At 40.5% G+C, this 25,091-nt stretch overlaps 2 protein-coding genes across 6 annotated transcripts in view; one reads left to right on the top strand and one right to left on the bottom strand.

Moving 5' to 3' along the window:
* The window catches only part of ARMC2 (armadillo repeat containing 2), a 69,532-nt gene that overhangs the window by 41,783 nt on the left and 2,658 nt on the right, over positions 1-25,091 (top strand). The window contains exons 14-19 of the mRNA XM_041478033.1: positions 8,528-8,843; positions 10,238-10,360; positions 12,139-12,252; positions 13,575-13,707; positions 15,695-15,849; positions 19,927-20,101. Of these exons, the coding sequence (XP_041333967.1) occupies positions 8,528-8,843; positions 10,238-10,360; positions 12,139-12,252; positions 13,575-13,707; positions 15,695-15,849; positions 19,927-20,060 (975 nt within the window). The 3' untranslated portion in view covers positions 20,061-20,101. The remainder of the gene's footprint in view (positions 1-8,527; positions 8,844-10,237; positions 10,361-12,138; positions 12,253-13,574; positions 13,708-15,694; positions 15,850-19,926; positions 20,102-25,091) is intronic.
* SESN1 (sestrin 1) overlaps positions 23,251-25,091 on the bottom strand; it is a 77,704-nt gene continuing 75,863 nt past the window's right edge. For all 5 annotated transcript variants that reach the window (XM_041478035.1, XM_041478034.1, XM_041478038.1 and 2 more), the window contains one exon: positions 23,251-24,368. In XM_041478035.1, coding sequence (XP_041333969.1) covers positions 24,282-24,368 — 87 coding nt within the window. In that variant the 3' untranslated portion in view covers positions 23,251-24,281. The remainder of the gene's footprint in view (positions 24,369-25,091) is intronic.

The following is a 25,091-nucleotide window of genomic DNA, read 5'->3' on the forward strand; positions in this document are numbered from 1 at the left end:
CCAGTCAGCATTGTAGACTTTTGCCCATCTCAAGAAATCTTCTAGCAGGACTCTGTTCCACTTTCCCACATCATTATCATCTCTAAGCTTTCCAGATAGACTGCATAAAGAGTGACTTTCTCAGGCTGTGGTTAATGTCACAAGTCACAGGCAGGCCATGCTTTTGGAACAGAGACATTGCCTAAACAGGACAGTAGCTTCTATCAATAAGTCAGTCACTACCTGAGCTTAGGTGGCATTTTGGGGTCCTGCCAGCTTCCATGTAATGTTTTATCAGTTAGGAGTCTGTTTTCAATCTAAGAGCAAAAACACAGGGTGTGATACTAAAATTTATATAGAAGCCTGCTGTATAGAAAGGTCCCCTTACACTTTAGTGTATCCTAATTTTGAAATTGAGAAGCATTTGTTTAAGAATCTGACATCACTGGATGCAATAATTGCCTATTCAGCAAAATGATAATTACATTGGATCACATGAGCAGTTCATCCAGTCTGCTCTTGATACTCAGCAATGGTGAGATTCCGATGTCTAGAGAACAGTAAAAATGGCTTGTGTGATACTTCCTGTGTGTACTTACCAAACCTCCAACTCTTTCCAGTTTGGAAACACCCTCAGCCAACTGTGTGTGAAATAAACCTCAGCTGACTTCTTTTCTATGAAATTCTACAGTCTGTCTTCTACCACATATAAAGTTTTAACATGTTAAAGATCCACTGACAAGGAGTTGCATAGCAAACAATTCCTTTTGCCTATTTTGAATTTTCCCTTTACTGTCTTTATTTGATGCCTTCTGGTTCTTGTATTGCAAATGTGGTGAAGCCCATTGATCATTTCACACTTCCCTCGATTTTCTAGGTGTTTATCCTACTCTCTTCAGGTTACCTCTTTTCTTTCCATGCTGAGGAGTCCTTGCTTACATAGCCCTTTCTGATAAGGAGACTGTTCCATGCTGTGATGTATCCATGTTGCTTTTCTCATAACATTTTCCAATCCTGATTCCTGTCTTTTTTTTTGATAGGAGGAAACCAGAACACAGCACTTAAGATGTGCCCATGTCATAGATATATATGCCTGCATAAATTTATTTCCCATTAATTCCAAATAATTTATTTGCTTTCTTGATCTGTGGTCATTAAACTCTGTCATTAACTCCAGGATTGCTCTGTAGGTGGATATGGTTGGTTTAAAGGCTGTAATTTTATACACGAAGATATGATCACTTTGTTCTTTTCCATGGATCCTTTAATGTATAAATTAATGCATTTAAATTTCATTTTCTATTTTATTATCAACTGACTACAATTTTTTTTCAGCTCTTCAGTCAGCCTTTATCTTAGGAACTTTGAATATCATGGTGCAGTCAGTACATTCTTCCATATCACTGCTACTGCCCATTTTCTGTGTTTATGGACAAATTGAATACAACTGATCTCAGCACAAAACCTTGGGAATTCCACTGGTCATCTTCCACCATTGCAGAAACTGCTAATTTACTCTGTTTTACATCCTCTAATCATTTATCTGTACCAGGACATTCTGCCTTACAGCATGACTCCTTAGTTTCGCTAGGATTTTGGTGAGTGACTTTGTTAAAAGTCTCCATGAAAGTCACATGGGTGATATCAGATGGGTATTTTTTATGCATGTTTGTTCATCCCTTCTAAGAACTCAGTAAATGCATAAGTCAGAAATTAGAAGTCTTAAAGCTGATTGTGTTTATCTGGCTGTCCACTCATTTTTTTTGGTCTTTTTTTTTTTTTTTTTTTTTTTTTTTTTTTTTTTTTTTTTTTTTTTTTGTGGTCTCTTCTAATTTATCTGGTCCAGACACCAGACTTTCTCGCTTGGAATCCTTTCATGTTTGTTACAGCTTTAGAAGGTTGCATAGTGCTGTTAGTAATTAAGCTATTTAATTAATTAGTTCTTTTAGAACTGTTGGATAGTTATCCAGTCCTAGTGATTGGTTACTCTTTGTTTTGTCAGTTTGTTCCTTAAAGTTGTTTGTGATCGCTTCAGTTTTGGACAGATGGCTCTGATGAGCCTTCCCTGGAGAATGCTGTCGCATTGAGATCTCCCCGTTGCTTCTAGAGTGGGCATGAATCAATGCAAAGAACTCATTTAGCTTCTCTGCAATTACATTTTCTTCTCTCAGTGCTCCTATTTTATCCTGATCATCAATTAGTTCTTCAGATTCTGGCAAACTTCCCAGTCCTGATACGTTGGAAAAGATTTGTTATTATTTTTGCATCTCTTGCATCAGCTAGAAGAGCTGCACTTATTTTCAGTTGTAATTTGCACACTGCTTTACCTGGTTGATTTAGCAATCAGTTTGTCAGAAACAATTTAATTAAATGAAGAGATGTTGCCTTGTCATCCTCTGTAAGGACTTGTCCACATTTATCAGGTTCACTGTGCCTGGATCTGTCCAACTTCCTTCCCAAATGTGTCTACCAGGTATCAGCTCCCAAATCAGCTTATTGTCTTCTGTGAGCAAGCAGGCTTATGCTTGTGAGACTTGCTCTTGTCTCCCACAAAGCAAAAACCTTGTTTCAGGGCTGTTGAATGTCCTGTTTGCTCTTGGGAGTGCTGCTGTGGGGAAGGTTGTCGCAGGTGAGGCCTCTGACTGCAGGGAATTTTCCCACTGTGTTTCTGGCTTTATTGATTAGGTAAAGGCTTTTCTGCATGTGGTGTTGGCTGGTCTTTCTGGCTGGTGTTTTGGCTGGTTTATGGATAACTCCGTGATGAGCTCCCAGGAGCCCACCATCTGTCTGCTTCAGTCAGTCACAGAACATAAGTCATGTAGTGCCCAAAAGCAACCACAGGCTCTTCCTTATGCAGTGTAGTGCTGCACCTGTGTTTACTTCAGGTACACATTTGCCTTTTAAATATTTGAGAGTTATTGGTGCTCTGCTCAGTGCCATCACACTCTTCTGAGATTCCAAAGGGGTTTTTTATTAATGTTGTATTGGGGGCAATGGTGTGTTCCTGTGTCTACTGCTTGCTTCTAAATAAATGGTTATCCAGTGCTGACCCAAGTGTTCTTAGTGTTTTGGTTACTCACTTTTTTCGTCTGTGCCATCCCTCATTTGGGCTTAGGACAGCTGTTTGTGTGATAGCACTATACATAATGTCAGAGAACTGACCCAGCTTCCAATAACCCTAAAACTGAAAAAAAAAAAACTCCAGTCCTTTCCTGGTTATCATCTGCATTGCTTTCCATACAAATGCTTCCTTGATCCCAAATACTGAGGCAGCAATGTGGGAAAGGAAAGAAACTCTGTGTGGAAAGGAGATTGAGTGCTGTTCATGCCACTACTTGTGCTGAAATGCTTGTCAAGGTAACCCTACAAAGAGCTTGCCTTGATAAAGTGGTTCTTTTCTCCTCCATATACTAGTACATATTTTCAGTTGTATTCCTCCTCAGTGTAGGCCAACATTATAATAGTGCCTAGGACAATTTAAAAAAGGAATTTGATCAGTAATGTAATTTATCATTAAAGAGCAAAACATACAAGATTTTTCTCCAGTGTTTTATGTGTGTACTTGCATATTCAAAACTGATCAATCATTCTCTCTGAATTTCCTTTTTTTTTTCCAAGAAGAGAGTAGCAATTCTAGGATAGATATTCTGACAACTCTGAAGGAATTTCCCTGCTGATAAAGGTGAATAACTACAGAAGGTCACTCTTTCCCTACAGTATTATTTCTGACAGTGTGCTGAGCTGAAAAGTATGTGCATCTTCCTAAAGCTTTAGTTATGATTTTTTTTTTCTCTTTTTTCTTTTCTTTTTTTTTGGCTGAAAGAAAAAGCAAAAACGTTAAGTTTGATCTGTACATTGAGTGTAAAATTATCAGAAATGCAGTGTTCAAAGTTTGTAATGAACCAGTTAGCATGCATCATATAGAAACCTGCTGTTCTGGTGAATCAAAAGATGGAAGTGAATGTATGTAATTACTAGATAGGTAAATAATAGAGTATCAATAATAATAATAAGATATTACTGCTTGGTGAGACACATTTATAAAAATATGTTATTGTAGTTTTTAATTTAATTTCTCTAAACAATGCTGAAAGCTTGGGAACACCTCTTAAAAAAAGCTAAAATAATTACTAGGGTTAAAATGCCCCAAGGAAATTAATATATCCATGACAAAGGTCAGACCATGAGCAAGCTGCCTATTAATAGAATCTGCACAAGGAAGACATTTCTGTTAGAAGACCAGTCTTGAATCTAGGAAAAAAAAAAAAAAAAAAAAAAAAAAGAGCTGATAAGAAATAGGGGCTATAGTTGTTCAAATTTAAAGTAGTAATAAGAATAAAGATTTTAATGAGAGAGATCAGCAGTCATTGGAGCAATACCATGGAGGATATAGTTTTCAACTTTTTTTTTCAATTAATTTAATTTCTGAAATACTGGTTTTTTAGAGCGCCTACACAGCTTTTCATCAAATATTAGTCTGGTGACAGTGTGCTTGCTTTTCTTCTTTACCTTTCCTGGGTCTCCAGGTGTCCACAAACAAAACCTAAGCACAAGTTCTTGATTGCTGAAATTCACTAAGTGCAGTCTGAAAAGTTTAGCTGAACACATCAGACTTTGGGATGTAGAAATTATTGAGTAGGGTCCTATGGTGTGGATAATTGCATTTTACTAATGGTCTCTCCTTCTCCTCAAATGTATTAATATTTGGGGCGGAAGAAGGCTCTGTTTACTGACAAGGTACTCCCTGTTGTCACTGTGGCAAAGCTTCTCCCTGCTGCTTATTTCACATTACTTAGTCCAGAGGTTCTCTATTTGTTTTTGATATTTCCAGTGTGTTCTACACCACTGCCCTCTCCCCCTTTTTTATTCTGTAAATTGAGTTTCATATTGTGACAGCTGTCATTTCTGGGGTTGAACAGAAATTTTTCCAGCTAGAATGTCACTTCAAGATGAATCTTTACTGTATTTGGAAGAGATTAGCTCCAGGTCAGTAAAACTGCAGTAATTTTGCCTATAAGTAGACTATTTAACCCTGCAAAGAAAACTCCCAAGTTTTCTTTCCAAGGTGCATAATAAAACAGAAATACAAATTTGGAAGTGAAGTGTAAATTAGATTTGAATGAGAAGCAGGGCAAGTGGTAGAATTTTGACTAACTCCACTGAAATTTGGGTAACATGGAAAGCAGATTTCATTTGCAGCTGATGATTCAATAGGAACTCAGCTGCTGGCATCTGACCTTTTGTTTTGTACTATCCCCCTCATTCTGAGGGCCCAGACACCAAATAAAGTAACAACAGGTACTTGGCCAGCATTCACAGGTTCTAGATTAGACTGTCCTTCCTTGTTGATCTTGTTTTAGTTAGAAACTACTGACCTAATTTGCTTTCTTCCCTTACTGATAAGGACACCTGTACAGCCTGTACCTGTGCTCATCGTGCTGACGCTGAAAGGCAGGTGTACTTTAATTGCCAAGATAAACTGTTGTCAGGTTCTGTGACTCAGCAGGTCATGGGGCACCTCTGCTACTAGGGCAGTGCAAGGAAGACAGTTTCAGAAATAGATAAGCAAAAAAAAAAGCTTCCATATCCGTGATGATCAAGTGTTTATGTGTCAGTTGCCAAAAGAATAATAGTTAAACGCTGATGGAGTAAGTGGTGCCATTACCACCTCAAAACCCAAAATATCACAGTTTCTTCACAGATAGGAAGCAAGAAAGAAGATCTTCCAAAGCTTTTCTTGATGTATTTGTCCAAATTTATTTGTGTAGGTGAAGCTGTGTGCTCTTGTATATAGACTTCCACTCAGGTTTCAGTACATCTGTGTTCATCATGTCTCACATGAATGCATCACTATAAAAAGATGAAATAACTGAGTGTAATTCCTATCTTTAATCGAGTTTGTCTTCAATGCAATACGTTTAAACTTCCATATGATGTAAATTGATCTGATAAATGTAATTTTTCTGTAAGTGTGAAACAATGTCTGAAATTCCATATGCAGTTAATACTCTAAACATGTGGAAATGAACAGTAATCTCATTTATTATATTGATTTTTTTGCTATGTACAGAAAGGCCCATGGGCCTTGCACAGGTTTAGTCTTGCAAGCATTTTCAAAATATCATGTAGCTTTGCATGTATCTTTTTACACAGCCATTCTAAGATGGTGTTTCTTACTCTTGCAGTCCTTGCCCATGAGCATTTAAAGAAATATAGCCAAAAACAATACAAACCCTTGAGTATTGTACTACTCAGCAGAAGCTGTGCAGCTTTCCTCTTTGACCTTGCTGGTTAAATTTTCACTGGAAGATAATGCAACTTCGGTACTATTCTATTAAAGCCGGATGTGCTTAGCTAAAAAAGAAGTATTTTATAAGTTTGTTTTGCTGGGCTGTAGGTGGAAAGCACAGCTGAGATCACACTTCTGAAAATATCAGTTGATTGCTGTGTGGTACCTGTTTGTCTCTTTCCTGATTGGGTAGAGCTGTTGCTGGGCTGATACCATTTTGACCAAAATTAGAAAGTCAATATAAACTAGTCAGACTAGATTGCCTGCTTTTTTCAGTTCTCTCTTCTGATTCATCAGTTGTTTGTTTCAAATTTTTACAGCCTTTGTGAGTTGGGTGTTGTGCCAGCAAAGGTGAAAGCTCTTAGTGGTTAGTCATTAAGAATATTCATAAAAACTTGTCGTGATGACATTTAGATTCTAACAAAAATGTGATGCCTAATTAAAAAAGTGGAAGTGTGTCCTACAGAGTGATATTATTAAATACATGAATGTGAAAACCAGTTCCTCACGTAGGAGACTGCTGCTTGTCATGTTCAAGCATAGCATTCATCTTCCTGAGAGGATGTTATTGCCAGTGTCTTGTGGCAGAAGCTTAGGACCTGAAACTTACTGATGAAGGCAGGTATCAAAGGAGGAGTTGCTGCCTAATCATCTTTTTTCCTTCAGTGTTAGCTTGTATACTTTAACAAGTTAGACTGTGCCTGGTTAACTTATGTTACTATTACCAGGGAGGGTTAGAATATGTGTAAATATAATTATGATATTTGAAGAAATACAGTGAAATAATTGTTCAGTAAAATTCTAGGTGAATGCAAGTACAGGAGGTTGGCAGCTAAAGGAAGATGGTTCTCATGTACTTGAAGAAATGCTGTTAGTTAACCTGCACCATTAAGCCAAAGCTACAGACTTTTTAAAAAATGAGTAGATTTTGATGCAAGGGACAGAGGGAAATGTTTCAAGTAGTTTAAACTTGAGTTACTTCAGACTTTCAGAATTTTTTTTTTCTTGTCACATACTGGTGGCTAAGAAAAAGATGGGGATGTCTTTGAATGCCATTCAGTTAGGATCCTCTAGTCTTGCCACTAAAAGGTTGTAACCCAGTGTGTACAAAATCAAGGTCAGGCTAGAAAGTGCTTTAGGAGAGCAACTTGATTAAATCATGAGATCTCAAGACACCTTACAAAAATAGAAAGTAGGTCTCATTCAGCAATGATAAAAATAAAAGGGTAGGAAGAGCATATAAAATCAGGGAAAAAAAAACCCCAGCAGAGCACAATATGAGGTACAACTACAAAGAGACATAAAAAGAAACAAAACTTTTTATAGTAGATTGAGAAGACAGCAAGGAAATAATTTCTCTGGTGTTCAGAAGAAGCTAAGCAATACTGGCAGGTACTGTGATAGTGAAATGTGAAATGCCTTTTTGTTTTTTGCTTCTTTTTCTGAAAGGGTTATGTATGACCAAATGAATAATCTCTACTTTAGCCTGGATTCTTTTGTCACTAACAAACAAGCATATTAAATGTCATCAAACCAGCTGATGAAATTTTCCTTTTGGTGTTTACAAAAGGACAGAAAGGAGACCCAATCTCTGAGATTCTTAAAAAGTTATTGCAAGAAGAATTGCAAGGTTGTAGGGTGCCTGTTTTTAAAAGGAGAAAGAGGAGGAACTAAGGAATGACGGACCAGTCAATTTAAATGATATTTCTGGTAGAAATCAGGAACAAATAATTCAGCTATCTGTAAGCAATTAGAATGAACAACAAAATGAATAAAACCTAATTTGGATTTAAGAGTAACAAATCAAGGGGAAGGAGTTTAACCTCTACAATGGTTACTAGGCCTAGAAGAGGAAAGGTTGTGGTCTCTTCCTGTCACAGTTGACACTTGCTTTCTTGAAAGATTAGTAAATTCTGACCCATATGATTATTCTAGTTATATAAAGTGTGATTTTAAGATGTTTTAAGATTACTGTGGGCTTGGTAAAAATAGATGACCTCTACTAAGTATATCGCATTGGTAATTACTCCAGTGGTATACTAGTTCTGTCAGATGTTTTTGATTTCTTCTGTAAATCAGGTTATGAAAATTGGTAGCATAAAACATTATTTCTAGCTGCTGTGTTTGGCATTCCTTCAGTTGTTCTGGATGTGCTGTTATCTGAATTGGGAAGCAAATTAAGTATTATCTTCTTTTTAAGCAGCTTCCGCCTTCTGATGTTTTCCATGTAACATGGTTTGTTTATTTATTTTGTTACAGGATTTGGTTATCCGTATCATCTTCATTCTTGGTAATTTAACAGCAAGGAATGACCAGTCCCGGGAGCAATTTTTTAAAGAAAAAGAAAGTGTTAATACCTTGACATCATTATTCCAAACCTACTATGAACTTGATTTGAATGAAATGACACGGCACCATGATAGTAAAGGAAAAAACCAACAAAAGTATCCTTCAGAAGCAGAAGATATTCTGATAAAACTAATAAGAGTGCTGGCCAACCTCTCCATTCACCCTAGAGTAGGTGCAGCTCTGGCAGCTGCCCATCCTGTTGTAGGATTACTTGTTACAGTACTAGGTAATAAAATTTATGTTGTGTTTGTTATCTTTGTTCAGCCTGTAAGGAGAGTTTAAGACTTTCCATTGCAAAAAAACCCCAAAGTCAATTGGCTGATGTTCATAAACTGTTTTATGTAGGAGGCCTGCTTGAGATAGTGGAAGCATTGCTACTTTGGTACTGACTTTTCAGTATCTGGGAAAAGATGTTGTAGAAGTCTTTAATTCAGTGATCAGATTTGCAGATAGGATCATTAAAGATAAGAAATTTTATTTTAAACACATCTCACTGAGAGTTAATATATAAGGAAAGTTTGTTCTTATCGGGTGCTATATAGATGTGTTTGGTGGTGATGTGTTTTTTTTAAAGGTTTGCATTTTTTGTGACTGTTTTGGATTAAGTGTTGTTTCTGTTCTCTGCACCCATAACTTTCAGCCTCTTCAAAGAATTTTCTCTTACTTTTTTCCTTCTTTTTCAGTCTTCCAACCTTTTATCTTTTCAGATGGAAGAATGTCTCCCTCCAAATGGAGAATTAGGACTGCAGTTCCTTTACCACTTACTGATCCCGTTGTAAATCTAATTACAGACTAGGGCTGGTCTGTTCTGCCCATAACAGAGTTTAACTGTGACAAGATACATGTTAAACAGCTCAGTATATTTTACTGTGTAATGAGAACATTAAACATTATGTTAAGGTAATCAGCCTGATTGTACACCGTCTTACCAGTCATGAGGGATGAGACAAGTCAAACTCACAACTTGGTTCTGTCTCATGGGTTGAAACTGTCTTAATGTCCTAATAATTTTGTAAGTGCTTTTGACCTTCAAAGCTTCACTTTGCTACCCTCTCCTCTTCTTGAGCACTCTATCAGTCAGTTTACTACAAAGTGTTCTGTCTCCCTATGAACTTCTGAGACCAGAGACCTCAGACAAATAAGTCTTTCAGACTTTTAGACAGGTTAACATTCTGTCAGGAACTCTAAGAGAAAAATCTTTCAAATATTGTTGAAGGGGTTTTTTATCCTTTTTTTTTCCTAGATACCTGACAGTTCAGTGTAATAGTCCTTGGCATTTCTCCATGTCTATCACACAGCCTTGCTCCTGCATGTGGACTCTTCGGTGCCATCTTAAAATAGCAAAGAGGATGTGTAAAATGTCTTAACTAACTAAATTTTGAACTATGTACAACGACTTCTCTAAATTAATAATGGGGAAGAATGGTTTTGTATTACCATTTTTGGATCAGGTGTTCCTGTTAGCTTCTGCCGTGTTACTGAACAACAGAAGGTTTGACTGCAGTAATGGCTGTGTAAACCATTACTCAGTTTGCTTCTGGGATCTAATGCACTGCAAAATTAGATACATGTGTGTGTTTGTCTACATATGCATATGTTTTGGGGTTTTTTCACTCTTAGAATACAAGTCAGTCGATGCCTGTGAAGAGTTGGTCATAAATGCTGCAACAACAATCAACAATTTGTCCTACTACCAAGTGGACAATTCTGCAGTTCAAGACAAGAAGCTACACATTGCTGAAAGTAAGGACTTTTAAATGAGTACTTTTTGTACAGCTTTTAGAAAGCAGAAACATTTTGAAACAACAGAAAGACACGTAACATTTTGTGGTATTATATTGCAGGAGTATAAAGTTCATAGGGCTAAATTCTTTCAATAATGATTTCCCTTTTTTTTTTTTTGAAAACACTATGGCTTACATGAAAATAGTTGGGTTGTTCACAAAATCTCTTATTTTCTTCTGCAAAGGAATTTGCAATATTGTTTTCTGTTCAGCAGTTTTTGCCAGATTTGTTCAAAATCCATATACCTGAGCCAAAATAATCATGTTGCTTTTTCCTTCTAATCACAGTATGGCAAGAGGGTTTTTTCTTCTTATTACTTTCTGTACCTGCAAAATCAGATTTCTGTCTGTTTCTGGGTTGTAAATCCATTGGCAATATTGTATTGAGTGATTCTCTCCCCTCTGACATTGTGGACAACAATCAGTTATGTGTAGGAGCTGCGCTGACTTCTGGGACTGTTGTGTTAATGTTGTACAAAAGGTAGAGAGGCTGTGTCTTGCACATCTCTCTGTCTCAGTAGACCAGACATTGGGGAGAGACAGAACCTGAAGTTCACACAACAGATAGAATGAGGAATAGGAAGAAATATCCTGGCTGTCAGCCCAGTGCCTGGACTAGTAGACATCATAGTTTCTGTAGGTAACATCTCTGCTGTTCTGTCACGACTCCTTGTATCACCTATAAGCCAGCTGCCTCTTGTTGCTGATTGGAGACAAATTACTTCTGTCCTGTTTGTTGGCATGTGGAGCTAGTCCCATCACCTTCCTGAACTGAGGAAAGAGGAAACCTTTTGATGCAAGACCAGCAGGCTTCCTGCTCCTGCAGGCATTTTGAGAATACTTGCTGTTTGATATGAGTGGTGGACAAAATCCCTTCAGATGGCTTTTTAAGACAAGTTCAAGGTGTGTTCAGTGTTACAACATCCAGAGGCAGAAGTAACGAGGAGAAAGCCAACCTCCCTTCTATATTTTTTTCTCTCTTCTGTCATATGAAGGGCTAAGGGTTGACTTATTTGAGTCCTCTGTGTCATGGACTGATTTTAGTGTTTTGCTTTGTACTCACAGGAGACTGATAAATGTAACTTCTGAAACATCATTCCTCTGCCTTGCACCAAAATCCTCCACAATTGTAGCTCTTCCTAGGAAGTGCTGAAGGTCTCATTCCTGCTGCTGAAGCACACACTGATCATATGTGAAAAGCAGAAAAGCAGCAAGAAAGTGAATGCTTCAGATTGGGACAATATTAAGTAGCTGTTCAGAGAAAATGTGTTTGCTTGTTATATGTATGAGAGAAAACAGCTAATCTCAGAAAATAATTCAAGCTTGAGGAGACATCCCACCATAAGACCATCTGTTCAGGATCTAAATCAATTCTCTTATATATTACAACATTTTTTAAATTATGTCTTCCTGGATTTTCACATTAGCCCACTCAAACTGCATAGTGAAACTGGCTGCCCTTATTACAACTGTGCTTAGACTGTCTCCATAACTCCTCGTTTGTTCCTTTGCATTTAGTTCTATATTGGAGCTTTTTGTTTTATCTTCGAAGCCGTACACAACTTTGTTCTTGTTCTACCATCAAGTCACCCCCTTTGCTGCCACCAGGCAGACAAACAGCTGCTCCCATTTTTTACATTTATTGATGTTGCTGTTTGCATTCTGATATTCATTGATAAAAAAGAGCCATGTATTTGTGATTTACAATTTTTATTTAATTTCTTTGCAAATCAACAGTGCTTTTAAAGCTGCTAATGAGTGACAATATGGATGCAGTTGTGGAGGCTGTCAGAGTCTTTGGCAATCTTTCCCAGCATCATGAGATCCGTGACTTCATCGTGCAGAGAAAGAGTGAGTTTGTAGGAGTTCTATTTTTAAATGTCCATGGTTCTATAAAGAAAAGTTGTTAATAAGCTGTCTCAGTTAAAGGGTAGAATCAATCTTCCCTGATGTTTTGCAAATTAGGCAAACATTAGAATCCAATAATAGGCATTGTAAATACCATTTTATTTCAGTTTCATTGAAATGGAAATATCGGAGAAGGAAAAATATCCCACAGTACTTTCACAAAGGTAAATATTACAAAAACTCTGTTTTTCCAGGAGTTTCAAATTTGAAATTTCCCTTTACTCAAATATATTTTCAGATACTGCAGGTTAGTAGTGATATGATATAAAATTAAAATCCAATTAAAATCTCATTTAGGTTCATAAAAAATCTCAGATTTTTGATTCCCATATTTGACAGCTTGTTAGCACTTTGTAACATGTGGCTAGGATTTGACTGCCTCAGCAAAGACTTCCTATTTGCCTTGGGGTGAAATAGGATACAAGTCTTCTCAAGTCCTTTTGCTTTGGGTATCCAAAGAGCTTTGGGGAAAATGGCAACTCCTTGCTATCCACAGAAGGTGTGTCATCAGCTTAGACACCAGTTCACTGTAAATTTTTTTTCTCTCTGCCTCTTGGTGCTGAAGGTGAGGTGATCGTGTCACAGTATGCACTGTGAAGGGAGAAGTGACTTTGAAGGGAGAAGTGACCTTGAAGGGAGAAGTGACCCTTAGTAGCTGGTTCCCAGTGAACAGTCTCAGTCAAAGGACTAAATTTTGCAGCTGGGAGAGACTGTGGTGTTGGTGTGCCAAGCTCAGGAATTTTGAGAGGCTTCCTCTGAGTGAGGCCAGCCCAGCTCCCTGGCATCAGTGCCAGCAGGTGCTGTGGGATGCTGCTCCCACATGAGTCCCAGGCTGCTGCGCCTGCAGCTGGACTTGGTGCAGTCTGGGGCAACCCTGCACTCACAGGGGAAAGAACATCCCCCTCTGAGTGCCAGATGCCAAATCCTTGCAGTTTTTGCTGACTCTGGGATGGAAAGGTGGGTAATACTTTCAAGAAATAAGCTGCAGTTCAGTTTGGTCAACTTAGCCTCTTCTGATGGGATTTTCACATTTCTTTGGTGTATTTTTATTACTAGAGTTTCTGGTTTGTTGTTTTGATGGAACTGGTGTTCAGCATGATGTTGCTCTGTCAGTGTCTCCTCTACAAATGTCGCAGTAATACGCTACAAGGGTGAATTTTTGGATAGGGTATCCTTTATTTGACTGCTTTCTTATAAGTGTGTTGTAATGCCACTTTGTGGTAAATCCATCTTCCTAGTAATATTGTTTCCTTTTTACAATCCAGTATACAAGTTTGTGATTGCTTTGCTCGATTCCAAGAACCGAGAGGTCTGTTTTCCTGCCTGTGGAGTTCTGCTCAATCTCACAGTAGATGAGAACAAACGAGCTTTTCTCATGGAAGAAGGAGGAATTGGAAAGTAAGTTCCTGATTGTGCTTAAGAAAAGGTAATTTTTAGTAGTTTGGCCAAAAAGTTTCAATTGGATTGTTTTTTATCGGGGCGGTAGCTTGTAATAAAGATGCCAGCATAGTAGATACTTAGTATCTAAAGTTCTTTGAGAACAAGCCTTTCACAAGAGCCAAACCCCACAGAAAAGTCTCCGAAAGACCCTCTGTGATGTACAGAGCAGAGGATACCATAGAAGAAAGCAACTCAGGCCTGGCTTTGCGGCAGCTGCTTGTGCTTGGCTTAACTGGATCCTAGGTGGGCTGCAGTGAACAGCACGGTCGGTGTGTCTGGGTGAGTGTGCAGGCACTGCAGGGCTGATAAACCACACGGTCCCTTGCAGTTTTTGTAACCACTTGGTTCTGTAGGGAGAACTTCCTGATGTAGCCATGCTCGGCAGGGAACAGCTCCTGGGTCCCCTCTCTCTGGGACTTCAAGTTTAAGGCACTGTAACATTGTAAGGGATATTAGACCTTGAAAAACCATTGGATGCAACACTTGTGGCTTTGATGTTCAGATAATAGCGGATCCAGCTTAATTGGAGCAACATGAAAGATCATGTTCCTGTGCTTGTGAAGCAGTTGGTGCAGCCCACAGTTGTGAAACAATATGCCTCGCTTTGAAATCCTTTCCTGTTCGTACATCATATAATTACTTTTTTATACACTGTAAACAATGCATAGTCCTTCCTTCCCATGTTCTAGTTAACTTACAATATAAAGCTGGAAAAGGAGAATAAAAATAAATTGCTGGAAAATTGAATAATAAGTGTGAGAAATTTCTATTATATAGAGTATTCTGTAGCCTATAAAACCATATAAATTCAGAATTTTCTATACTGTGTCTGAAAATTTGTGAGGGAAAAAACAAAAAACAGTAACAGCATGGAATGAATCTAGAGAATTTGGAATCATCATTAGAGATCATTCTGACATTGCCAAACCAGCTCTATGGTTTTTTGGAACTGAGGTTATTTTACCAATATATAGTGGCCCAAAGAAAATAGGGAATTAGTCTTTTCAGAGAGTTATATTTTTAAAAAGTTAGGACAAGTTCTTTTGGCTCCTGTTGTTCCACAATGACTGCCTTCAGAGAGGAGGAAAAAAGCAAACCTCTTTTTGGGTGGTCTTCAATGACTGATATTTTCAGCCATACCTGAATATAGTAGTTAACCTTTACTATTCAACAGATTATAAATCTCTCTGTGAAGTGGAAAAGTGAGGGAAGGAGGGGTTCCTAAGGTTGAAGAAGAGAACAGCAGTGAAGGATTACTGTTGGAGAGGTCACCAGGGACACCTTAGTAAAACAGGCATTTCTGAGAGGAGTCCCTTGGGAGTACAGGCTGAGGAAATGCAAGAATGGGTAAGATCGGCAAAATTGTGAGACTTCACTGAATGTGAAAGGTAATTCTTTGATCATGGAAGTAGCAGATTCCTTTGGATTTGTTTTGTTTTTTTTTTTTTGGTGAGATGATCTGATGTGTAGTAAGATGGATATTCTGACTGAAGCTTTTTCTGCATTCCCACCACCATTTCCAGATGAATCATTGGTGCCTGATAAAGTTTGGCTTGGTTTGCAATCTCTGCTTTAGTGGTAGTCACAGATTTGGGACAGTCACATATTGTAGTGAAATTTGATGGAATTTTAGTGTCTTTGAAATGGTTACATTTACCAAGTATATGAGTGAAATTGGTCAGTTGGGTTAGGAAGTTACAGAGGATGGGCAGCTGCAGGCAGGCACACACATGTGTAGGCAAAAGGCATGTTCAGATCCTTGGGGAACTGCTCTTAATGAAAAGGGGGAAATTACTGAGGAAGAAAGTAGCATCTGAAGTTTATTAATGTAGAATTTTCCTGCAAACTTCCATGGAGCTTGCTTACATTTCTAGACTGCCAGATTTTGAAGAGCTCAGGAGTAAATTCCATGGAACAAACCACTGGTTTTGTTTGGTACTTACAGGTTGGTTGACTGCTTACAAGACTTTGGGCCGGCAGACTGGCAGCTCTCATGTTTGATCTGCAAAACCCTGTGGAACTACAGCGAGAACATGGCAAGCTCCTCCTGCTTTGGGGGAAACACCACGGCGCTGCTGACGCTGCTCACAGCACTTCTGGGTGAGACTCCTAGTCCTGGTCTCTTTTCCTCAAGGAGAGAAACAGAGGGAGCAAAATCAAAGCAGGATTAGTGTGGGTGGGATGTCTGTCCTGCAGCATTCCGTGGCTGGCCGGTGTGGACTGTCCAGCAGCACAGTGGTTCCCTGTGCAGCACACACTGGGCCCCTGGGGATCACGGAATTTCTGGGGTGCAGCGGGCTGACTTTGTCTCCTTGTGGGCAAGGACAACATCCTGACAATTTCTCATCTGCTCCCTAGAGCCAGGAAGGGTGTTCTCATTGCTTCACAAAGCTGAAAGGTTAATGTTAGGACCTTGATTTGCTCACCCAGTGGGATGTTTTCATCCAGACATTTATTTTTCCTTCAAATTTTACATAGTTCAGTGGCTGTGTAATAGTCCTGTAGTTGGTATATGTAATTTTCCTCCTTTAGTTTTTGAGCACTGCTTTGCTTATGATTTTATTTTGGGTAAGTCACTTGCAATTATCTTTTAAAAAATCTTTAAAATATAAATCAATTTGAAGGAAACTTAACTATATTTGATATGGTTTTAATTGGAAATTGATTAAAGATGTATACTTACTGTCAGACCCAGACAGAATGTGAGATCTCATGGTCTCTTTTGTTGTAGACAATCAGAAAAGTGGGTGGATTTGTGAGGATTTTTTCCAGTTACAGCAGAATTACTGCTATTCACTGCTGTAATAGTTCCTTGTATTACATTCCTTGCTAGGATGAACTTTATCTTAATGTGTGCAGTAATTCCATTTATTTACCCGAAAATAGCAGTGTTTCAAGGTTATTACTGCACTTTTTAACATTCTGCAAGAGATCTGCAAACTTACAGCCACAATTGTGCTGGAATTTTCTGGCACACAGCAAGAGGTATATATCTTTGTTTTAGAAAGTACATGCTTATGTTTTCCTCTGCATTTAACACTGCTTATTGAAGCAATTGATTTGACTGCAGACTCCAGGCTGGATAACAACTGTAACTCTCATTGAATAACTTTTGTCAACTGGAAGTTTATGTACAATTGCAACTGCAGTTACATCAGGATTGTAATGCAGCTGTGAAGGTAATTAATTAGGAATAGGTTAGAATTAAATCAGAAAGCCAGTCATTCTTCACACTGTAGTAAGAAGAGGAGCTGTAGAAAAGCACATCTTATTCATTGGATCTGGTTCCTCTGTGTGCAGAGAGCCAACAAATTTTAGTAATAGCAGCTGGTTAATATTGTCTACATCTTCCTCCTCCCATTGTGTCCAGTAACAGCCTTGAACCGTCATTGCTCTGATTCTATCATTCAGGAAGCAGGAGGCAACTGCTGACAGCCAGTGAACTGTACTTGAGCGTCAGCACACCCTCAGGAAGCGGAAAAAGTGGAGCATGGCACAGCAGACACCTCGCTTCACCTGCTGTGCTTGGGCCTCCTCCCCTTTATTTTTCCCTCCCCCATCTGGCACAGGATGACAAAAGATACAAGGAAGCAAAAGGGAATGGAAGTGGCCTGGAAAGATGTTGTGCCCAAGAGAAAGGCTGGACAAAGGGCACTGTTTGTTTTTCTTTTGCCCTGTCTGATCCCAGCAGCCTGGGATGCAGTGGCCCTGCTTTCCAATGGCACTTGTCATTCACCTTCTTTCAGCTGCTTGACTTTCATGTCACTCTGCTGGCTCAGAGCTTCTGGAGGCTGCTGTTCCCAGGCCCTGGCAGCAGCTTTGCCTTGGCCCAGGCCCTCACGAGCAGCAGTGGAGATGAGCTTCTGTCTTGAGAACATTCTTCTGTTTGGCCATTCACTGAAAAGAAAGTTTCTCCCTCTCTCTCCAGACTTTTTCTTGTGCAGACTTTTACCTCCACTATCAATTCCTGGAGGTTATTTGGGAATCTCAGTCCATGTGAGCTCTTAGACGACATGACAGAACTTCCAGGGCTGCCAGCCCCTGTCTTGCTGGTGCTTCAAGGATGGGCAGCCCTTGCAGACTGCAGGAGTCTGCACTCCAGTCTCCAGTTTCCCCCACAGTATGCAGGCCCACTGTGTTTGTCTTGTTCCTGGGCTTGCAGCCAGCACATATGCTCTTTGGCCAGGACCCAATATTGCTGGTGTTTGAGGAGAGTCGTGGGAAAATTAAATTATCTGAGGATGCACAGATTGCATGCGGAATGCTGATCCTCGCTGATCCGCACCGTTACTCACGTTCTGCTTTGGGAAATTTACTGTTTCAGTTCAACACTTCAGCTTTGAACTGCTTCTGACCCTTGTTCTTGTAGGCTGGAATTCTCGACCGCAGTGATTCCATAAATATTCAGTCGACTTCTGGGGAGCACAGCTGTCTAATAAAAGGGAGAAATGCCTCTTGCTCTGTGTTTGAACAGAGTTAATTTGGGTAGAAAAAAGCAGGAGTAGGCAAAGCAATTCTCCTTGAAAACAAATCCCATAATCCCTTATTTTCCACTTCAGGGTCTCTGGCTTCTCTGCTGCTGAGATTGATTTTAGGTATGTTGGGTTACTGTGCCATTGACAGGACAAGAGCTAATGGGCACAGGTTGCAATAAGACAAAATTCCAATTAAACATTAGGAAAAGAGATTTCCATTGTAGCAGAAGTTAAGCACTGGAACAGGCTGCTGTCCTAGAAGGTGTTCAAGTACTCAACAGTACACAGACTGCAGCAAACTGATACATGGTGACTCTGCTCCAGAGGTTTTTTCCAACCTAAATTATCCTATGACATCATCAAATATAGATTTGATGTCAAAGGCTAGATTTTATCTCTGATTACAAGTTTTCTTCCTTTAGAGATATGACATCCTTCTTGAAAGACTGGGTTCTTGTCCTCTTTATTTTGTTACAGAAAGACTCCTTTCTGTCATCTCCTTACGTAGAACCCATTTTGGAATCTTTCTCACAATCAGCCTCTGTTTAATTTTGGTAGTTGCAGCGTAGTGGCGCAGGACCCAAGTACTGTTTGCAGTTGCCGGTAACTTTGTGTGAGCTGGAGCCCATCTCACACACAGGAATGTCATTTCCTCCTCCATCCTTTACCTGTCTCAGCTTAGACCATCTGATCGGCACAGGCACCTTGGCATGCTTTTGGATGGGAGTAACTGCTGTTGGAGCATCTCTTTTCTACATAAAGTTTGATTCAAACTTTGATGTGGCTAACTGAAGTTTCTCCTCAGCCCCAAGTTGCCTTTACCTGCTGCGACTGCAATAAGCTCCCTTACAGAGTTATTTATTTAACACATTGTGAATCTGGTGCTTTTTCATAGTGTAGACCAAGGGTTAAGTATTGCCCATTTGGAGCAGGATTCGAGGTTCATTTTAGGTTTGTTTATGGCCTAAAGCATGTAAAATCTCTCTGTTAAACTGTGTGAAATCATTCAGCATTAGCAGTTGTGTTTGTGGATTCCTGATTCAGGAGAATGCTTCTGGTTGCAGACTGATTTGCATTTTCTCTAAGAGTTTGTCTCTTTGCCACACCCAGTGCTAAGCAAAATGGAGGGGGAAAAATGATTGATGACTTCCTTTCATTCCTAACATTGTCTTTAATAAAGACTGTCCTGTTGTTTTATTTTTGAAATTTGTGAGGAAGGGAGGGCATCAGTAAATACAGTAACCAGTGTGGTTCAAGTTCCTTCAGTGTGAGAGTAGATAGAGTTTGAAAGAGTCTCCAGATTAGCAGAGCAATTTGGGACAGGAAAAACATAGTTGTAGTGAGATGAATAGATTGCTTGAAATCCATTCAGCAAAACTGCTGTGGGCAATATTAAACCCTGGGTACTTTCCAGACTGACAGTCACAGTAAATGATCAATCTCAGAGACAGTTTTTGTCTCAGAGACACCTGTGAGGTGTGAGAATAAAAGAACTTGCAGTACCATTTTCACTGTTCTACTGACCTTACCATCCTTTATTTTCAGTTAAATCTAAGACCCTTGGACAGTGATGCTTAACTTATCTGAAGTGCAGTTGTTTTTAAGCCATCAGCATACACAGCTGGTAAGCTGTATATGTCACAAAATACGCAGTTGAGTATATTTTTATTTGGAACTGATGACAGTATTTCCTTGATTACAGATGAAGAGGTAGAGCTGGAGGGCAGCCTTGACAGAGATATAAAGGACTGCCAAAGAGTATATTGGGAAAGAGAGTTCAAACCCGTGGCAGAAAAACTTCTTGACAGAATTCAAAGCCATCACTCTTCCAGCTGAGTTTATCACTCCATTTTAATCAGTCGGGGTGTTTTTATCAGGTAAATTGCATATTTCTAATATACCTGTACATTGCCAGCAGTAAGCTTGTTGGAGAGCATGACTATTTAAAAAAAAAGTCAGAAAAGCCTGGCATTTGTGTACTGTATGCTATCTTCTGAAGAGCTTGTATGAAATCTTTGCATGTGTAATTACTTTTTACAATATACCTGAGCTGATGAAGCAGCTGTTCAGTGTGACTTACCTAGTAATTGCATTGTTTCTTGAACTGGAAAAATGAAACAAAAATATTTGCTGAACTTCTAATTTTTAAAAGGTAAGTTATGAGTGAGTACTTGGACCTCTGTGGTACCAAAAATGCTGTGCAAACGAATGTTATGTGACAGGAGCCACATCTCACCTACAGACTTTGACACGCTTTTACCTTAAGGAACTTGTGTGACAGAGTGACCCGGTGCTGTTGGGGCATTGTCCTCTGTTCCTTCATGAGCTTCACTCTTCAGGTTGAACGCTGTTGGTGGTCAGGGAATGTCACTCCCTTTTCCTTCTGACACTGGGGGCTAGGGTCTGTGGTATCCCAGCTAACCCAGCTGCTGCCTTGATGCTTGTGGGATGTATGTCCAGCTGTGCTGGTCTTTCTTGAATTGGGACTTCCCATCTTTAGGCAAAACACCCATATCCCTGATGGTTGAAGATTTTACCTTTTTTCAGTTGGTAAAGAGAAGATTTTACCTTTTTTCAGTTGGTCCCACACTCCCAGGAGCCACCTGTGTGCCTCTGCTTCTCAGATTTCTTAGCCAGCTGTCTCCCCTGAACCTGAGTCTCCATTTGTGGGGCCATAACAGGCCTCTTTCTCCCTGTTCCCCCTGACTGCTGCTGCCTTGTTTATTGCTCAGTTTTTATCCTTCCAGCGTGTAGAAGTCCCCGCTTGTAGCCCGTGGATTAGCGCAGCAGGCGCATCGCCGGCCTCCAGTGTTATCAGCCCAGTTGGTCACAGTGAGCTTTACAGACCTGACCCATTTCTCTCTTTCCTGACCTCAGATTACTGAGAATAAATGGCTCTGCAGGGGCTGCCCAGCTCCTGCTCCCGCGGGTCAGCAGCATCGCGCTGGGCCGTGTGCCACAGGAGCGGCTCCAGCTTCTCTCCCAGGAGAGGCTGGAGGAATTTGTTGGGAGGCAGCGATTCATAGCTCCCTCAGTGGCACTGCTCTCTCTGCCTTAGGTAGTGCCCAGACCTCTGCTTCCAGGTGAGCAGACAGAGTCTGGGAAGTAGCACCATGGTAGAAGGGCAGCGAGACTTCTTTCCTAGTTTAGATCCCTGCTTTTACAGAGCAGGGAAAGGGAGATGTTGTGGTCCAGGTTTTGGGAGTGATGAAGAGGAAACTTCAGTGAAAGTGATAAAATTTGCTCCATTCTTTGTGTCTCAGCAGCTCAGGTATTATTTGTGCCCAGCAAGGCTCAACCCTGCTTTGGGAGCTTGCGTGGGGACAGCCTCTGTCATGAAGGCTGATCCACAGGAGAGAAGTGCTCGGCATTGAGTGTGGTTTGGCTCCAACAACAGCTCTGCTCAGCTCAAAAATATCTCAATTATCATCCCTTCTTTTGCCATTTTAATTTTAGCTGAAGGGAAGAAAAATGGCTTCAATGTCCTATTTGTTTCTGGGAGAAAATAATGGATTTGCTTTGAGAGAGTATTAAAGAAAGGATGATGGGTAAGTAGTCCCTGTGGGGAAGAAGCTGGAGGCATTTGTTCCTGGCATTTGTGTCACAGCAACACAGGCAAACACCCAGCTGTGCAGGGCAGGGTAGGGGCACTGGAAAAGGCCCCTGTGGCTAAGCCATGTTAGCAGGACTAATCAGAATTGACAAGGGCTGAATCTCTGTCAGAAGGCAGCTGATACTGATGGCTGGCTAAAGTCAAGGTGGTGCTTGGGCAATTAAGATTTGTTCAAATACAACACTAATTATGTCAGTTACTCCTGATCAAACTGTAACCAAGAGCCTGAAGCACTGTGTCTGCAGCTGGGCAGAGCTGGGCATCCTGGGGCAGCCACCATGTGTGAGCTCTGGCCTTTGTACAGGAAGAGGCACGTTCAGAGGAGCTGGATTGAGAAGAGAGGGTGGCACAGGACTCCTGAGCACCCCTCCGCTCGAGCTATACCAGCCTCTGTCTTTCTCTGAAGGAAAACCTGTGAGCAGTAGGAAGCAGCCCCAGCATGCTGGATTTCAGGTGTGTTCTTATGGCATCGTTCACCACTTCACAGTTATGCACTTCACAGCCACGGGCTGGGGCTCTGCCGGAGCTGCCCGGGAGTCCTGGGCAGGGAGTCGGGGTTGCCTGCAGGTTGTGGCTTCTCCTCTGATGGCAGCTGTGACCAGATGAAGCCACTCACAGACAGATCCACTGCAGTGTTTACTGCTTGAGAAGTGAGAGGGCACTTGGATGTGGCTGGAGAGCATAGATGGAAATGGCCAGTTTAGGTTTCTTGGAAAAATTCATGTCTACCTTTGACCTGAGAAAGCACCTGGAGACTCAAGTGCTGCAGAAACTGCTCGCAGACTGGAAAGGCACAGCTCAGCTGTACAATGCCCTTAAGACAGGAAAGTTTTGCTCTGTTTTTGGAACATTAAAAATCCTGTATTTTCAGTTAAGAGGAAGCACCAGATGCTTCCTGTTAGTCACAATTTTTGACAGTTTATTAATCTTTCTCCCCTAGATCTTTTTAGATATTTTAGCTTCTTGGACTGTAAACTTAAAATTGTTCTCAGAAGGTTCTGTAGAAAAAGAAACCAGTCTGAGCTGAGACTCAGACCAGAGGACAGAAATTGAACTGCCTATGGGCTTGGGAAAATCCATTTCACAAAATCACAGAAAATCATAGAATCAGCTGAGTTGGAAAGGACCCATCAGCATAATCGAGTCCAACTCCTTACCCTGCACTAGACACCCCAAAAATCACACCTTGTGTCTGAGAGCTTTGTCCAAATGGGTGAAAATATCAGCAGCACAGAAGAGGTCTTCCCACTAGTCAGTGTTTTAAACTTTTCCTCCCACCATTTTAGATTCAGTTAAAAAATTCATGGCTCATGATTTTAACTGTTTGCTCAGTTACTGTTTCAAACATTTAAAATGTCTTACAACCAGTAAGAACAGAAGCTTAAAGTTAAACCACACAGAAACACTAAGAGAAAAAGTTGTTACCTTTATTTCAAAAATACCAGTAATACTGACAAATTTAAAAAGCAATTCACACTCATACAAAAGTATTCATGTGTTCTCCAAAACCACTGTATATTAAACGTCAGCATTTTAATCACGTTTTGATTTACTAAAAATAGATGTTTTTTAGCCTAGTTATTTAAGCAACTGCAAAAATCATTAAGACCAGCATTGGGCATGTAATACAGTAGGACTGTTTGGCAGTCTAGAACAACATTCCCACACCTTTTCCTAGCTCCTTCTTGGTTCATCCATGAAAAGGAGGACAAGAAGCTACTCGATACTTTGTCTAAGTAGATCTCTAAGAAGCTCTGAGGACTCCAGTCCCCTTCTTTCCATAGGAAGACCATTGCACTTTGGAGCTCACAAAATAATGCTGAACAAACATCCTGTTTTTAAGGCTAAACTAGTTGAGAAAATTGACTGCTATCTTTCAAATTATCAGTGTGGACAGGAGAGGTTTAGTTCTGATTAAACAGGGAATCTAAATAACAAGGCTTTTTTGAAACCACACACAATAAAGGCTCAGACAATAGCAGTGCTCACTTTCACTTCTAGCTCAACTGGAACAGCCTGGGTCTGTTCACTCCACCTGCACAAATAGCAGCATCAAGATTTTCTAGAATTATTCTTGTAGGGAAAGCAAATGTCATCAAGTCCCAGTTCTTTTCGCACTCCGACTCCCGCAGTATTTGCCTTAACACAAGATCTATGTATCTATGGTTTGCTATATTGCCACAAGTTCAGAGAATGTCCCGGGCTGTCTAAAGCCAAAATACCATGAGCAGGCAGCACTTCTGCACAACCCTGTCTGTCAACTGCCAAGCGTTCGCTGCCCAGCGGCAGCAATGATATTCCAAACATGGAAATAGCTGAAACTAAAGGAGTTATGGCACAATGGGCATCTTAACTTATAGCTACTGTTGGTCCTGAGGCTTCGTATCTTCCTCTGCCATACTGCAGCTGCAGAACATTCCAACGTCGACAGGCAGCCAGAGACATCAGGTCATATAGCGAGTAATAGCTCTCAGAGCATAAAGTAGTTCGGCTTGCATCCGAGCTTCTACCAGAAGCAAATTTACATGGACCTACAAGAGAGAGAAGAAGTTCTCCTTTAGCACCGTGTTCACCGCCACGCGCTGCAGCCAGAGGAAGCCTGGGGGCTGTGGGTGTGCGCTGGTGCAGCAGCAGCAGGGGAGCACTGCCCGTGTCACCGCCAGACCTCACTGAGGGGGCAGAGGAACCAATGCCACACCCTGTGGCACAGCGTGGCACTGGCTCACGGGCACACTTACACAGGGCCAGGGCCATAGGAAGAGGAATCATCCTTTAGCAGACCAGCTGGTTTAGTTAGAAATACAAGTTTCTAGCACACAAGCCCTTCTTCGGCAGCACAATATGCACAGCTGGTTCAGTTTCAGTGAGGCTAATGATTAAAGGTCCTGTGGAACAGAGTGGGGTGCTAGCAAAGGCAGAGGTGATAAGGACATTTGTCCCTGGGGACTGAGAGAGAAACACACAGGCAGCTTTCACCTGAACAACACAGAGTGGTTGGCCAAGGTGAAGCACCAGAAAAACTCTCAAGTGCCATAAACCCTCTATCTACTGAGATACAGGTGTTCAGTAGCTACTGGAGCTAAGAATTTTAGTTCCTCACATCAACTCCTCAATGCCTTTACTGCATTTCTTTGAGGATGAGATCAGAAACTTGTGGGGGGAAGGGTGTGAAAGTATTTTCTCACCGACAGCAGGTTGCTCTGAGTTTGCTCTGGCATGTAAGGGTTGTGTGTGGTTTCATTTGCATGATCTCT

Source organism: Pyrgilauda ruficollis, unplaced genomic scaffold (genome assembly GCF_017590135.1).
Source record: "Pyrgilauda ruficollis isolate IOZ18807 unplaced genomic scaffold, ASM1759013v1 scaffold43, whole genome shotgun sequence".
In the NCBI taxonomy this organism is placed as follows: domain Eukaryota; kingdom Metazoa; phylum Chordata; class Aves; order Passeriformes; family Passeridae; genus Pyrgilauda; species Pyrgilauda ruficollis.